The 16,673-nt window shown below is 38.7% G+C and overlaps 1 protein-coding gene across 7 annotated transcripts in view; it reads right to left on the bottom strand.

The window, feature by feature from the left end:
* PLEKHH2 (pleckstrin homology, MyTH4 and FERM domain containing H2) overlaps positions 1-16,673 on the bottom strand; it is a 119,369-nt gene that overhangs the window by 61,832 nt on the left and 40,864 nt on the right. For 5 of the 7 annotated variants that reach the window (XM_073339076.1, XM_073339078.1, XM_073339080.1 and 2 more), the window contains exons 3-10: positions 13,411-13,473; positions 11,138-11,287; positions 10,461-10,544; positions 9,556-9,637; positions 6,217-6,399; positions 3,061-4,043; positions 1,651-1,726; positions 1,094-1,188 (exon numbers count right to left, since the gene is read on the bottom strand). In XM_073339076.1, the coding sequence (XP_073195177.1) occupies positions 1,094-1,188; positions 1,651-1,726; positions 3,061-4,043; positions 6,217-6,399; positions 9,556-9,637; positions 10,461-10,544; positions 11,138-11,287; positions 13,411-13,473 (1,716 nt within the window). Of the gene's footprint in view, positions 1-1,093; positions 1,189-1,650; positions 1,727-3,060; positions 4,044-6,216; positions 6,400-9,555; positions 9,638-10,460; positions 10,545-11,137; positions 11,288-13,410; positions 13,474-16,673 lie in introns of those variants that run through there. The other 2 variants (XM_073339075.1, XM_073339079.1) reach the window with 2 other exon arrangements.

Here is a 16,673-nt window from a genome sequence, read left to right as displayed (position 1 = left end):
GCACATTCCATATCCTCTCCCACTGTAGCTCACTCTCCCCCACCCTCATTCACTCATTTTCACTGGGTTGGGGAGGGTCCCTTTTCGACCAGGTGTTCAGTTGAAAACTGGACACCTGGCAACTCTAGTTCTGCCAGTTTCATCAGGAAAGGGTACTCTGTTCAATTACAATATTTGGCTTTCTACGATATGATCTTGTACATTCAATAGTTACACTGCAAGTAATGGGCTTTGTGCAGGGGGCAATCAGTTGCAACAATCTGTAGCGATCAGCCCTCCTTGTCCCAGATTACAAAATGCCAGTGAAGACACTTCAAAGATCCTACTGCAGCCTTTCATGGAGGGGGAGGGTTTGGCTGGTGGCTCCCATTTACCTCAGGTCCACGAGTCACATAGTCACATCCCAGCAGTCTGCCCTGCCACACCCCAAATTCATCTGCATGCTACAGCAGATAAAGCTCTCATGCAGCACAGCTCCATGGCATATGGAGGATGGGGATGGCCTTTATGGACTCTTAGCATCTGCACTACCTCTGCACAGCACTGGAACTCGACTGGTTCCACTGCATTTAGATTGGACTGCAGTTCTTTCTTGGGCCCCAGGATTCAGCACATAAGTAGCAATATACAACTGAAACCCCCCCCAACACCTATCTATTACATCATTTCTGTTTAAAAACATACAGCTCTTCAAATTACAAGAGGTTGCCAGGAAACAAATAATGTTCTGATTAAATTCTGCAAGCTTCTGAAAACAAATAGCTTTGGGGTTGACACAAAGACCCTTCCAGATCTAAATCTGTAATTACAGCATTGCAACCAATGCAGCTCTTTCAATAATTAACAAGCCCTGGGAAAACCAGTAAGGGCCACAACAAAAATTGACACAGGCTTGTAACACTTTATAAGCAACAACAATTTATTTTCAGGACATTTGACATTTCCATTACTTCTGGATTTTTTACGGTCTCTAAACATGATCTTATGACAAATTTGGCAAAGTGCCATCAAGCATAAAATGCCAAGTTCTTGAATGTGGAGCTTAACAGTATGGCTTTTCACACAACTTCATTTTAAACAACAATAAGATTACCCCTTTCAGAGTTGTGTAGACTGGAGTGGTCATGTTCTTGTATATCAAAGAAGTGTATAGTCCAGATATGGTATACGAAGCTATAGAAGCAGTACCTGAAATACATAGCATAAAACACATTTCTTTAAAATTGCCCTCCAAAATTATTTAAAACATTTGGTTGGATTCTGATGTCACAGCACTGTAGTGTTATTGTCTTCACTACAGTTACTTCTAAATTATACTGGAGTAATGGCGTATGAGAAAATCATAATTAGGACCACTAGTCTTTTTGTAATGCAAGTACATTCTCTCTCTTTTGATGTCTGGTTATATAATCATCAAGAATTCCAAAGAAAGTTATAGTGAATTAAGGACTATAGTGAATTTGTACTTAAGAGGCAAGTATTCAAGAATAGGTGATAGAAATAATGAAAAGGTTAAATCTGTTTGACCATATCAAAGAAAAAATCCAAAGAAATCTTCAAAGGCATATTTTAGAGGCATCTGGGACAACTGGCCCCTTATAAATTACAGTAAGCAGAGGATTTTGGCTGTTGGTACAAAGACCCACTTACTTTTGTTAGAAGAGTCCATGTTGAAAGCTTCAGAGATTCGTAAACCTGACTTGGCTACAGCATAAATTCTGCTTTCCTAACATAAAAGCAGAGATGTTTTATTGTAGATATTAGGAAATGAAAGGTATTTCTTCCTCAAACCTCCCCTTTGCCCTCACACTGCTATAAATATGTGATATAGCAGAGTTATCAGTGGCAGCTGAAATGTGACGTTGTCTACACCATGCACCAGACCAGTGGTCTTTCAACCTTTTCTCATACAACTGTTGCCTGTGTACTAGGGAGTTCTTTGTTTTGAATACAAAAATCAGTTCCTCAAAGAATAACTGGGAGAGAACATTCTATACTAGAAGACGACTAGAAGTTCTCTACAAATCGAGGCTACAGAAGTAGCTTTTCACCAAAAGCTTTTCAAACTATGGTAGCAAAAACCCGTAACGAAAAACTTCACATGCACAAACTGTTAAAGTAACATTAAAGTATAGTTCATCTCTGACCTAACCCCACAGTACCAACAGGCCAGGTACTTGTATTACCCTATAATTTCAGATTCTGCACTAGGTGGGCATAACAAGATAAATCATTGGCAAGAGAAGACTTTACATTCTCAGGCTGGAAGGAGCTGGCTCAGAACTAAATAATTTTAAGGAGAGGACTAAAACAAATTATTAAAGTCTGACCCCTTGTGTCATGATGTAAAATTTTTATATTAATTCTCTTACACGTTAAAACAATTTGTTTTAAATATCTCAATGGAATTGTAAAATTCTTCTGTAATCAGTGAATTACTACTACTACTACAGATTGAGAAATTTCTCCGAACAACTAACAGGACTAAAAACTTCTTTAAATATGGTCTGTTGTGCCAAACTATATTTACAATTATCTAATTCACAAATTATTGGCCTGGATTGTATTGCCTAGTTTTTAGAGCAAAGGACTTGGAACCAGGACTCCTAGGTTCTATAGTCATAAAAAAAAGGGTTAGTGGTTAGAGTCATTATCTAGCTGTGTGTACACAAATGAACACATGAAAATTAGATATGACTTTTTCAAAAATTGGTTCTCTACATACAAAAAAATGGCCATACATTTTTATATGGCATTTTAAAAGCAAAGAGCTCATGAGCCCATGAATAGGAGAATGGCTGTTGAATGTATGCAATTTAAATATTTCACTGATATGATTTACTCCATATTCTTCTGCAAGAGGAAAAAATACAAGATCCTAGAATAGTTATTAAAATTGAACTTGCTTCTGAGGAGTAGATAATCTCAGTTGGTATTAAAACAACAAATCATATTCCCACCATAGACACAGGTAATGAGAAAGGTACAGGAGAGAAAAGTGTAATAAAAGCAACAAGATGAGTTAATTTAAATCAGTAAAAAATATTTAATTATATTTACCCAGGAGGGGAATCGATGCAGAGGAGGAGTAGGGGGTTTGTTGCTAATTGCCTTCCTTGTTATATCACGGGACTCCTGGTCTTCTGCACTCTGTGCCTCAAAAGAGTCATAGGTAAATGCTCCATCATAATCAATCTCCATTTTCTCTAAAATGTCAGTATTTTCCCCATCCACCAGGTCGATGTCTGTTTCCTGAGGTCTCAAGGGCCGTACCATGCTTATAGCATTTCTATTTCTATCAGACACTCTGTCGGAACTCAGCTGGGGTTGGCTTAAGTGCTTTTTTGCCAGTGCTGCACTTACACTGAAAACGTTGGGAGTCCGTAACTTTGGAGGGGGCAAATTTGATGGAGAATTTGATTGTGTCACACACTGAGAATCTGTTGAAGGTGTCAGGACTGGATGCTTAGGTATTAGAGCAGGGGTTAAAATTGGACTTGGGGTATTTGCTTCACTGGATGAGGATGAATAATCTAATCTCTGAGACTGAAATTTTTTATTCAGTTCATCTGAAGAGCTATCTTGGCCTTTTCTATCAAAGGCTTCAGAATTGCTCTTTCCAAGTGGATTGGACTGACTTTTCCGCTGAGATCCTTGCTGCCAGGAATACAGCATTTTGTGCTCGGATCTCTGAACTGCAAAACTCTCCTCTTCAAATAGAGAACTACTGTCGTCAGATGCTGTCAAATACATTTCACTCCCAATTCTGCTGTATCTTGTGCTTTCTTCAGATGTCTGACTTGAAACGGTAGATGCACGCCTGGATTTTGGTCTTTTATTACCTCCTTCATCCTCATCTGAGCTCCAGTCACTACCTGTAATGCATGAGTTCTTTGATATATTACTATCTATATCTTTTGATGAATAGCTTGTTCTTGCATTTTTATTTTGTTCTGATCCACAGGAGCTTTGTTGCAATGACCTCTGACCTTTATTGCTCTCATGTGCAAGAGCAGCACGGGATATTTTCTGGATTTTTTTCTCTAGAAAAGAAATACATGAGTTTGACAGAATTACTTTTAATAAAATTAGCTGTTAAAGCAATTTATAATCAGAACTGCAAGGTTAATGTAGTTAAAGTTAAGTTCATTTAATTTTTGGTGGATGTTGTAAAAATAAACAAATATTTGTCGGCAAATACTACACATATTCTGGAATGTCAATAGGGATAGTGATGAACATATACTTGAAAGAAAGTAGAAATGGCATTTATCAAGGAACTGTAACAGAAACCATTCTTATATTTAGTGGTCTATCCGAAAAACTAAGAATACTAATGATGAATGTAACAAAAAGGGAGAGCAAGATGTGCCAAACTTTAAAAGAAACCAGATATGCAAGAATTTTTATGCTGAAGAGGACATATGCACTTACCCACATTAATAAATCTTAAAGATTATAAAGCTTTTCAAATGTAGGAAGGAAAGTGTGAAGATTAGATTGAGAATCAAAATATTCTGAGTTTCTATGTTATAGTTAGAAATCCCTTCTGCATGCCACTGTTTCACTCCCAGTGCTGAACGCTTAAAACCCACTGAAGTCTCATGGAAAATGTTTAGGAAAAGACATTCTGTTCAGATATAACTCTGCTTGTATTGTCTGTAACTCTTTCCCCCATTTTTGTTATTACATTAAAACATGATCATTCAGAGTTAGTGTATAGCACTGTTGTCTAGAGGTTAGAACAGGATACTTGGACTCTGGGGAGTAGGTTCTGTTTCTGACCCTGACACTTAAATCTTTGTCCTTCAGTTTCCTTATCTGTAAAAATGAGATACGTATCCACTTTTGTAATGCACTTTAGGATCCTTGAATGACAGCATCTATATAAATATTATCTGTCCCAACTGCTCATTTCCTATTTGGGACATGACAATTAGCAGCTGTAAAGAAAATCTGATGTCACAAGCAATGTTTTAAGACTTCATATGGGGAATAAGAAGCAGGAGTAACTACCCTGTTTTCTCAGGGAGTCACGGTCTCCCTGCTGCTACAAAGAGGAAGTAAACTACACTGTGTCTATATCTGTCACAGCGTACTCACCCCAACGTGTTGGCATATCTATATCACTGGGCACATTGTGGTGGGGAGAGAGTGCAGAATGGATTCAAGATGGTGCAGTTGCAGGAAATGGTGGTAAAGTGCACAGGCACAAGGGGAAGGAGGTGTCTTATGCTACTGCTTCTTTGTGCTAGTATTCAGGGTAAGCCATTATCTCACCCATTTTAATTACAATACGCTGAGTTTATCTTGCTGCGCTTGGGTTTAAAATTGACATTAGAACAGCAGTGTTAACATATAGAAAACATATGGAAAAAGTGAATGCAAAACTTTGAATATTTAATTCAGCTCATTCCTTCATGAACTTTAAAAAGAAATCTTGGGAAGTCAGATCCTAATCTTGCAGTTGAAACCAAAGGGGTGGAGCCCTGCACCTGTGCAAAGCCCAGAGACCTGTGAAATTCTGCAAAGTCATAAAGGTCAGCCACAGCAGATCAAATTGTAAGACTGGGGCCTTAATACTGTTAGATGCTCTCCCTACCTAGAGTATGTTAATTAAGAGTTTAAGCTGAAAAATTAATAAAATGAAGTCTTAAACCAAGTAATATATATCCATTTAGAAACAGATTAAACATATATTTAGATGGATTTCATTATTTTTTCTTGTCAACTAACAGCTCTGAGTATATCCCCTCATTACAGTTTTACACCCTCTTTTGCACTACAGGGCTGCATCTTGTTTTTTGATATTATTGAAATTAATGAACACTATAGAATAAATGGGGATAATCTTTTGGACAAGGCCCAAAAGCAACCTCCTCTTCTAAAGGCTACAGCAGTGATCCATCAGCATATGCACACAGCAAAATATTTAAGCAATGTACTAATGCTACATCAGAAGATTTCTAATAATACAGACGGTCTTGTGAGACAGATGAGTGCGAAAAGCTGTAGCTCACAAAAGCTTATGCCCAAATAAATTTGTTAGTCTCTAAGGTGCCACAAGTACTCCTTTTCTAAAGGCTACACCGTGTCCTATCTGAAAGTCCTTTTGTCCTATTTTGAAGGAGACTATTCCTGAACATAGCTATGTTTAAAGCAATTTTAATTTTCCACTAATTTCTTCCAGAATAAAATTAGATCAGGGTTAAATACCTAATATGTTATTACCGTCACTCAATTCTGATTCTTTACTTGATGATTTGCTTATTTCATCAAATGTAATAGCTTGCTGAGGACTTCTTGCTCTGTTCAAAAAGCATCCAAAAGTCAAACTGCTTAGTTGCTGGCCTTCCCCAGGTTTACGTGTTGAAGGGACACTTTTCTTCCCCATAATTTCTGCAAGTGTAATAATTCATAAATTTAGTGTTAACCTGGCATATGCTAATACGTTTTACTCTTACACAGTCTTATTAAGTAATATTATCATTTTTAAAAACCATAATAAAACTAAATATGTTGATATTAGAAATAAAAACCTTCTTGAAATCCTCTCCATACCAAACTCGCAAACTAAATTTCCACTTACTAAAGAAATATGATTCTCCTTCTAGAAAGTAAAGAGGGGAGAAAAACTATTTCTTTTAAAATGTTTACAACAGAAAGGTGTGTTCTGAGAGACAGAGTAAAAAAGACAGTGACTATAAAGTCACAGCAGAATAACCTTGGGTATTATGTTTGCAGTTCAACCTACATATCAATCCAGTATACACCTAAACATGATAAAAGCAGACCAACTTTAAACATGCGAGGATTTAAATGGGTACCATATTTCTTCAGATTTTCAAGGGATAATTGAGAAGGATAGGTCTAAAGTTAAAATTAGGCTCAACCTAATGACACTTTCTAAAAATAAGTGGGGTCACTCTCTTCTAGAAAAGGAAAATGTTCACTAATCATAGCCAGGAAACTCTTTGTGACAAAAACTATAAACTGATAGCTTTAAAAAAAATGTAGCAACTCCTGCTCTAAACACAAAAAGAGGAGTAAAAAGAGAGAACTGTCAAGATCTTTGTGATAAGAGTCCTCCCAAAATGGCTGGATAAAAAGACAGAACTGGATTAGATGCCCTATGGTACAAAATATAGCCACAATAGTAGTAACCTAGGAAATACACATAATGGATCTTCCAGATCACCAGGGGATAAAGAGCACAATTAAGGAAGACAAGGACATTATTAAGAAGCTACTCTGTTTCTTTGCACCTGAATTCACCACAGAGGATGATACCTACCCCAGACCTGCTCTTTTCTGGTAATAAAGACAAAATACTATCAGACATTGAGATGTTAGAAGAGGTGCTGGAACAAATTGATCATTTAAAAAAAATAAATTACCAGGCCTGAATGGTATACATCTATGAGTACTGAAGGAGCTGAAGTATGAAGTGGCTGAGCAGCTAGCAAAAATGTGCAAGCTCATTAAAAACAACTACTTTGCTAGAAAACTGGAATATTTTAAAAAGTTCTATGGGTGATCTGGGAAAACAGAGATCAGTAACCCTTACATTATTACCTGGTAAATGGGTTGAAACAATAATTAAAAATTATAATAAAACATCTGAAAGATCATGATCATTGATATGATAGGATCTAACCAGAATGGTTTCTGCAAAGAGAAATTGTGTCTCATTGATCTCTTAGAGCAGGGGTGAGGAACCTACGGCCCATGGGCCGGATCCAGCCCGCTGCTTCATTTAATCTGGCTCACAGCAAGTGTCCGTGCTGTGAGCCAGAAGCCTCGGTGCTCTCCCCCGCCCCCCTGCGGGGCTGGAGCCGTGAGCGCTGGCTTGCCCTGTTGCAGGGGGAAGATGGGGTTGCCAGGCTGTTAAAAGTTCGGTCGGCTCTGTGCAGCTCCCAGAAGTGACCAGCATGTCCCTGTGGCCCCTAGGCAAAGGGGTGATCAGGGAAGCTCCTCATGCTGCCTCCGGCCCCAGTGCCAGCTCTGCAGCTCCCATTGTCCAGGAACCACAGCCAATGGGAGCTGCAGGGGTGATACCTGTGGACATGGGCCGTGCACACTTTGCAGAGCCCTCTGGCCCCTCCGCCTAGGGTTCGGACATGGCGGCCACTTCTGGGAGTAGTGCAGAGCCGACCGAGAGCTGCCTGAGGTAAGCGCCACCTGGCCGGAGTCCGCACCTCAAGCCTCCTGCCCCAGGTCAGAACCCCCTCCCGCACCTAAACAACCTCTCAGATCCTGCACCCCGCATCTCCTCCCGCACCCCAAACCCCAGTCTTGAGCCCACTCCTGCACTTCAAACCCCTTGGCCCCAGCCCGGAGCCCCAACCTGCACCCTGAATCCCTTATTTGTGGCCCTACTCTGGAGCCTAGGGGAAGTCCCAAGCCTCTGCACCCCCCCACTGGGCTGGAACCACAAGCGCTGGCTCACCCCTCTGTGGGGGGAAGCCTTGAGCCTCCATGCCCCCCCACAGGGCTGTGTGGCCCGCGACTGATTTTTTCTGTGGGTCAGTGGCCCCTGATAGAAAAAAGTTTCCCCACCCCCGTCTTAGAGATCTGAGGATGTCAGTAAAATAGTGGATAAAGGAGAACCAGTTAACATAAGTTATTTAGAATTTCTAATGGCCTCTTACAATGTCCTTCACAAAACACTACTAAAGAAGCTAAGTAGTCAGTGGTTGAAAGGCAAAGTATTCTCATGGATCCAAAACTAGTTAAGAGACAGAAAATTACGGGCTGGAATAAACAGTCAGTTTTCATCATGGCAAAAGGTTAACAGTTGGGTGTCTCTAGGTTCCATGCTAGGTTGTGAGTTATCTAATATGTTAATTAAACATCTGGAAAGGGAGTTGAGTAGTAAAATAGCAACATTTGCACATGACAAAGTTACTTAGGTTAGTCAGGTCCAGGGAGGACTGTGAGGAAGTTTGGTGAGACCTAAAGAAGGTAGGTGAACTGGCAACGTGATGGCAAATAAAATACAGTGTTGATAAATGCAAAGTAATGCACAGCGGAGGAAAAAAATTAAATACTCAGACATCTTGCAGGGTTCTTAATTAATTGTATCAACTCAGGAAAGGGACCTGGGTGTCACTGTAGACAACTCAATGTGTGAAGCTGCGGTTAAAAAAAAAAAAAAAACTGATCAGAACTCTGATCCTCAGCATGGCATAGACTGGTGGGACAGTTCCACAATGATATCCACCTATCCTTAAATGTTTCAAAGTCTACAAATCATACAATTAAACAAGTCAAAGGGAGGATATGAAAGAATCCAACCCAATCAGATTATTTGAAAACTTATTTAAGAAAATATTGATACATTCAGAAACAAATAACTATAAAGGTCCAAATACTTCTTGCCTTACTCATTCACATATAGTCCCAGCAAAGTCTGAAGTCAAAGGGTCCATGGGACAAATTCCCACTGAAATCAAAGTATTCCATGAGACTACTATGCACAAAGTGAGCAGGATTTACTCCCAAGCATTACTATACAAAACTTAGAGCAAATTTCAAAGGACGTGTGCTATTTACCTTGCAGTTTAGACTGCATTGTTCTCATCTCTTCATTTTGGTTTTGGTTGATCAAGCGAAGGTTCTGATTTTCTACCTCTAACTGAAAGGATATAAATTTAAGCTCCTCCATTAGTGAAACAATTTTTCAAGTCGTTACATTGTGAGGGAAGACACAATTTTCTTGCCATTTCCTTTTGAGCTAAATAAGAGCAGTAGCAGGGCTAATCTTAATTGAGGCCTAATATTATGGATTTGTTTCTTCAGAATAGTATGCGTTTTCTATGATAAACATTCTTCCTACTTTTGTACTTTAAGTATATAGCCATTTAACTAGCTTTATATGTATACAGAAATGTCAATATATAATAATTCACATATTAGGTACTAAAATATTTCACTTTATGCTAGATTGGCTTTTTACTTTTAATTGCAATTCAAAATGCATAAACATGAGGGTAGGAGCAAATGCTGGGTGCCAAAAATGGCAGCCTGTGGCCCCAGAGGGCCTTTTATTACCCCAAGTGAGAGGCAAGGAGAGACAATGGGTCCCCCTTGGGCCTTCCAAACCAAGGAATAGCGAGTTCTATGCAGAGACAGTGCTACCCCAAAGCCACCCAATACCCGCATGCTCTGCTCACATGAGCACTTTGTGCAACTGAAGGGGGAAGAGGGAAGCAAACACTTGTTCCTACGAAGCCCAAGAGTGGCCATCCCCCATGCTAGCCTAATCAAATCCCCTTTTCTCTCATGCCTTCGCTGAGACAGGGAATTTTGAGGGTTTTTTTCCTTTTAAGCCTAATAAATATAGGACCACAGGAAAATGGTAGACATTTTTCACCGAGATCTCTCTCCTTGTATGACACAGAAACTCTGTCCTGTTACATTATGTGTTCGCTGTACTGTAAATATCATAGGAGACATACCTCATGGAGCTTGACTGTCACCCATTCTTTTATTTTAGCTGCTTTTTCTTCTATGATTTTTGCCTCTTGTATTCTGATTTGCTTCTGAAACAGTAAGACAAAATATATTTTCCAATGTGTATATCATACCATCTAAGGAGCATCTTAGGATGCAAATTCTGTAGATTACTTCTAGCTATGTTTCATCTCAGGCTCTTTGCCACTCGCATACAACACTTGGTAAATTCTTTGAACAAACCCTTCATGGGATTTTTCACATAGGATGCTTTCCTACTAGGTAAAGTGAAAATCTCTCTCAAAGGGAGACCTGGAGGAGGAAAAATGTCTCTCCAGAGTACATCCTACTTACCAATCAAATGTTCTTACAAAGGAAATCTCATCTCAATTTGAAAATCTCACTCCTATGACCCACCGCAACAACTGAAAAAAAAAATCTTCCTGTAGACAACTACGTCTCAGCCCCACCTCCTGCAGGAAAGATCAGTTGAGTTTGCTCCTCAGTCCAGACTCGTAATTTAACATGTGATGTATTACCTTTACAGCATCAGGCCATTTATCAATAATCAGATAATGAAAAAGTTTTAAACTTTTCTCACTTATACCATTCTTTACTTTTTTATACGCACAATTAAGAGTCTATGAATAACATGCCTTTTGGTCACCGAATTATTCCTAACCTGTTCTTCAAGTTGTTGCTCCAAGTTTTGTATAATGTCATCTTTCTCCTGTACCAGAGTCTCCAGATCTTGACACCTCTTATACAATCTGGTCTCCGATTCGCTAGTCTGAACATTAGCTGCTTTTAACTTCTCTTCCATAATCTGTACCTGTTCAGCAGGTGAAACACAACACCCTAAGTAAACTTTCATCATTTAATCATAAAAGTCATAATAAAATTTACCATATATTAAAGGCCCAACCCAGTGCTGCAAAATGCTAAAACAGATCAGAGATGAGAGCATTTTGTAGATCTTTAGCCAATAGTACTGCAAGGGCACTGCTAACACTTAGAGGTTTTGTTAACATCATTTCTAACTTCTGCGTCCATAACAAATAAAACTATTAGAGATAGTAAAAGGGGAAGAATATGATGACTATCTTGGGAACGCTTACCTCCCTCATATGATTGTTATTAGGCTTAATAAAGGTCTGTGAAGTCTTTTGAAAGTCTTGCTTAAACACAGCACACATGAAAAGAATTAGTATTATTTTATTAAAATTATGACTTTTATAAAGATCTTGCCCATAGTCAATGAATGCATTCTGATCCAAGTCACCAAGATCCTGAATGAGAAAACACTCAGAACATGCTTAAATCCATTCCAAATCAAGAGAGCACTAACCATGTGCTTAGAGTTACACATAAACTGAGATGCTTTCTTGAACAGAGGCCAGAGACCATATCCAGGATTTTTGTCTAATTTTCAGGGTTATTGCTTAAACGGTTCTTGGATTATATGCTCTTTTAGGCATAGAGACTGTCTTCTTCTGTGTCTGTAAACACCTGGCACAATGTGGCCCCATTTTTGATTGAGGCCTTTGGGTGCTTCTGTGACATAAAAAAATCAAGGCTAAATTCACTCAAATATCAAAATGGGAAAGAAATAATTGTGGTATATATAGCCTTTTAAGGCTTGACTAGACCTATCTTTGCTCCACAGAAAACATGCCTGAGTCAGATGTTTAGTGTTTATACTAATTTATAAACAAAGAGAAACAATTTACAAAATCCAACTGCAGAACTTGCTCACTTTCAGCAGACCACTGTGTTCAGCCTTGAAATGCTCTTCCCGCTGCTCATATAAACATAATTCAAATTCTAGCGTGTGAGAGAAGAGCTGAACTTGGGCAACAGACACTTTTCACCAAAGAAAATGAAACCATAAATCCTTTCAGCACTGTTAAAGAGAAAAGACAGCACTCACTATCGATGAATCACTAATATATATGTACAGACAGACTAGCAAAGGCCAGGAAACAGTGATTCATGCTGCTCCCAATTAACAATTCCTGTGTGCTTTTAAACTGATTTTTTTAAACAGTAAAGCAAATTGGGAGATTCATTAGTGGAGTACAACAAATTGAAGCTGAGAACATACAGCTTCTGTGCAAACCAAGGGCTTGGTCTTGCAATGCAATAGAATACCCTCAACTCCCACTAAGTTCAATGGAAGTTGATGGTCTTGGCAAAGCTCACAGGAAGTGGCCTCATCTTGTAGGCTTAGACTCCTACTATTTTGTTTGAGGAGATCTATGTGTGTATTTTAATTACTGCAACAATTAATGCATGCATACCATATGAAGTGATTTTTTTTATGCTTTTACACTTTATATTACTAAATGATTTCATTTAATTTTTGATGCACATTCTTATATGGCATTGTTTGGGTATCCATCAGGGACACTGGTTTAGTCACTAAAACATCTTCATTTTGGGACAGCAGAGACAACCTAAATTTCATGTGTGGACTACTTAATCCCATGGACTACCAAAACTTTAAAAGAGGGCTCAACATTGGAGAATTCTCCTATTTTTACTTGAGAATATGGCTTTAAGGCACAAATATGTTAATTTTATATTTTTATGGTTTTGCTACTGTCAGGACTCTTTTCTCTCCCTTTTGCTTACATGTTAGTTTTACATTTGCATCACTAGAAAAAGATACAGAAGAAAAATACTGAACAAACAGAGATTCAAGACATGCACTTAATATTTGGTTTGATAGGTTTGACTATACGTTAAGACAGACCCATAACTGGGTGGCAAACCAAGATGTTACAACATCTATTAGGAAACATCTAGAGTGGGACATTTTAAAATATATTATCCTCTCCTTAATACTAGTTAAGGAATATAGCAATATTTCTGAGTCACCTTTGCTAACACTGCTCTAATATGCCCTCCAGCAACAGCTATCAGACATACTGTACTTCTTCAATTTAAATGTACCTGTTGAAAAGCTCTCTCTGCTTGACGATCTGCATCAATAACTTGTCTCTCAAGTTGCTGCATCTGTATATACATATAAAACAGCATGTCATAAAATGTGCACTCCTTTTATAAGCTGCCACCAAAAGCTCCACAATATAAGATAATTTCATATCCTATTTAGAACAAAAAAATCTAATATGACCTAAAAAAATAAAACCAGTAAAAGTTAGGACAAGTTGCATTTGAGACTGGGGAAATAACCAATACATGAGCATGATATCAAAATATTCTTGAGGTTCTGCTAAAGTAGGGAAATTCAGTAAAAATTATCTTTATAATAGACCCTTGTGGCTAACTTCTGTACCATAATGGCTCTTCCCCGCTACCATGTAGTAGAAATGGTTTTGATAGTTACCCTTAGACCCTTAGCTCTTTTCTGTTCTTGAGGCCCAACCCTGCAAAGTGCTGAGCTCTCTTAGGTCCTATTGACATTAATAAGAGTCTAGGATACTTCACACACTGCAGAATCAGGTCCCTAGTTCCTAGTAAAGTTGAAAACTCAGTCCTCAGGAAAGACCGTACTGGATGCAACATTCAAACACCATCTGACCGAGAGAGCACAATGGACACCAGAAAAATCTGTGACCTACTGCAAGATAGTAGTCAGGTACTGCAAAGAAAAGTCTACTAATAACTGTGCTGAAATATTATTTTTGCTAGAACCCTTCTATCATTGTTTTCCTGAGATAGGAATTTTTTTTTCTGAGAACCAACTTATAAGAACAGGCTACAGAGTACCTGAGAAGACAAATATTTTTCAGCATGGTTTCAGGAGCTTTCTTCTGCAGAAATATTAAACTATTATTCCACACTGATTGTCACTAGGACAGATGTGAGCCACAAGTGGACATGGCTTAAAGGTCATGCATTGACCACATGGGTCACTGTTCCTATATTATAGGTTACAGTCAAATATTTATGAGGATAATACCCAACCTCAGAATTATGACTTGAAAAGACTCATATACAAGTGCTAAATATTTGAAGAACGGTTTATTCTTCCTACAGACAATGTCACCGTGTCTTGCTGGTACTCTATTTCTCTCATTTTCCAGATTCTTGGCTTTTTCAGATGTCAATCCATACCACCAGTAACAGATTTGTGTAGTTTCAGTACTTCGTACAGACAAGAATAAACACTTGTCACTTGCTGTCAAACAAAAGGCAGGGAAATGAGAGAAGAGAAAGTTTGTACTAAACTAAGAAAAGCTGTCATTAACCTCTTAATATCTCCGCACTTTAATAATATTTTAAAAAACTTCACACAATCGCATGTAATATGAATCAAGGATTATAAAGTTATGATGGTTGGTACAGTGCAAATAACCATAACTGTGCTCCCACATAAGCTCTTTTGAAGGAACAGGATTATGCACTAAATGTTTAGACAGAGAGGTGAGGAGTTAAATACCAATTTGGAACAAATTGTGTTCCTTTTTGTCTGTGTAATTAAAACCAAAAACAAAACCCTGTTTGTCATTAATCTTGAGTTTTTTATCATTAGGTTTTAAGTTTTATAATTTTGTATCCTAAATTTATTTTTCAGCGTTGTGGTTTTAGAATGTCTATTGAAGTATGAGATTAGTTTACAAAGCTTACTTTAATAGGGCTGTTTAACATTTGCTTTCTTAATAAATTTGTAGTAAGGATTAATTTCAATGTTTGAGTACATTGATAGCTAACGTCATGCACTACACTAACCTTTCAGTGATGACACACATTACATTACATAGTAATGAACATGTAATAAACATCTAACATTCTATTGGCAGTATGATAGAAAAATCTTTTAAGTATTCATAATGTGGCTTTACTGCAGATGAGTGGCAAACTGTCCAGAGTTTTCAAAAACTTGTAAACATAGGTGGAATACCAGTGTCAGTGTTTTGTGAACCACTAATACATATACCATAAGTAGAGGTTCCAATTTGAACTTTAAACTAATTTTTACCAGAAAGAACCAGCCAAAAAGACTGGCACACATACCTACTGATTTATATATGGAAATAAAACCTGGAAGTTTTGCTAGCCAGTTCCAATCACGCATCTCAACTATCCTTCATTACAAGGGAAATACCTCATTAAATGACATCCATGCCACACAAACATGGCATGATTTCACTTTATCCTTTTGTAAATTATTCTTATCACAAATGCAAATTCACGAAAGTGGAAAGTAGGAAATGTTTGTGATCAAACTAATCCCACATCATTTTGAGCTTCCTGTTTTATTATTTTTGTATCCCTGCTTGAGTTTGTGTCCTACATTTGGAAGTTGGCAGGAACATATCACATCAATGTAACAGATCTTCTACGTCCTCTTCCTTCACAGGATAGCTATAGCTGGGGAAGAAGCCAACATTTCATAGAATATCAGGGTTGGAAGGGACCCCAGAAGGTCACCTAGTCCAACCCCCTACTCGAAGCAGGACCAATTCCCAGTTAAATCATCCCAGCCAGGGCTTTGTCAAGCCTGACCTTAAAAACCTCTAAGGAAAGAGATTCTACCACCTCCCTAGGTAACGCATTCCAGTGTTTCACCACCCTCTTAGTGAAAAAGTTTTTCCTAATATCCAATCTAAACCTCCCCCACTGCAACTTGAGACCATTACTCCTCGTTCTGTCATCTGCTACCATTGAGAACAGTCTAGAGCCATCCTCTTTGGAACCCCCTTTCAGGTAGTTGAAAGCAGCTATCAAATCCCCCCTCATTCTTCTCTTCTGCAGGCTAAACAATCCCAGCTCCCTCAGCCTCTCCTCATAACTCATGTGTTCCAGACCCCGAATCATTTTTGTTGCCCTTCGCTGGACTCTCTCCAATTTATCCACATCCTTCTTGAAGTGTGGGGCCCAAAACTGGACACAGTACTCCAGATGAGGCCTCACCAATGTCGAATAGAGGGGAACGATCACGTCCCTCGATCTGCTCGCTATGCCCCTACTTATACATCCCAAAATGCCATTGGCCTTCTTGGCAACAAGGGCACACTGCTGACTCATATCCAGCTTCTCGTCCACTGTCACCCCTAGGTCCTTTTCTGCAGAACTGCTGCCTAGCCATTCGGTCCCTAGTCTGTAGCTGTGCATTGGGTTCTTCCGTCCTAAGTGCAGGACCCTGCACTTATCCTTATTGAACCTCATCAGATTTCTTTTGGCCCAATCCTCCAATTTGTCTAGGTCCTTCTGTATCCTATCCCTCCCCTCCAGCGTATCTACCACTC

This window comes from Lepidochelys kempii, chromosome 3, assembly GCF_965140265.1.
Source record: "Lepidochelys kempii isolate rLepKem1 chromosome 3, rLepKem1.hap2, whole genome shotgun sequence".
Lineage (NCBI taxonomy): Eukaryota > Metazoa > Chordata > Testudines > Cheloniidae > Lepidochelys > Lepidochelys kempii.
The sequence above is the reverse complement of the archived record's forward strand: the minus strand, read 5'-3'. Positions and strand labels throughout refer to the sequence as shown.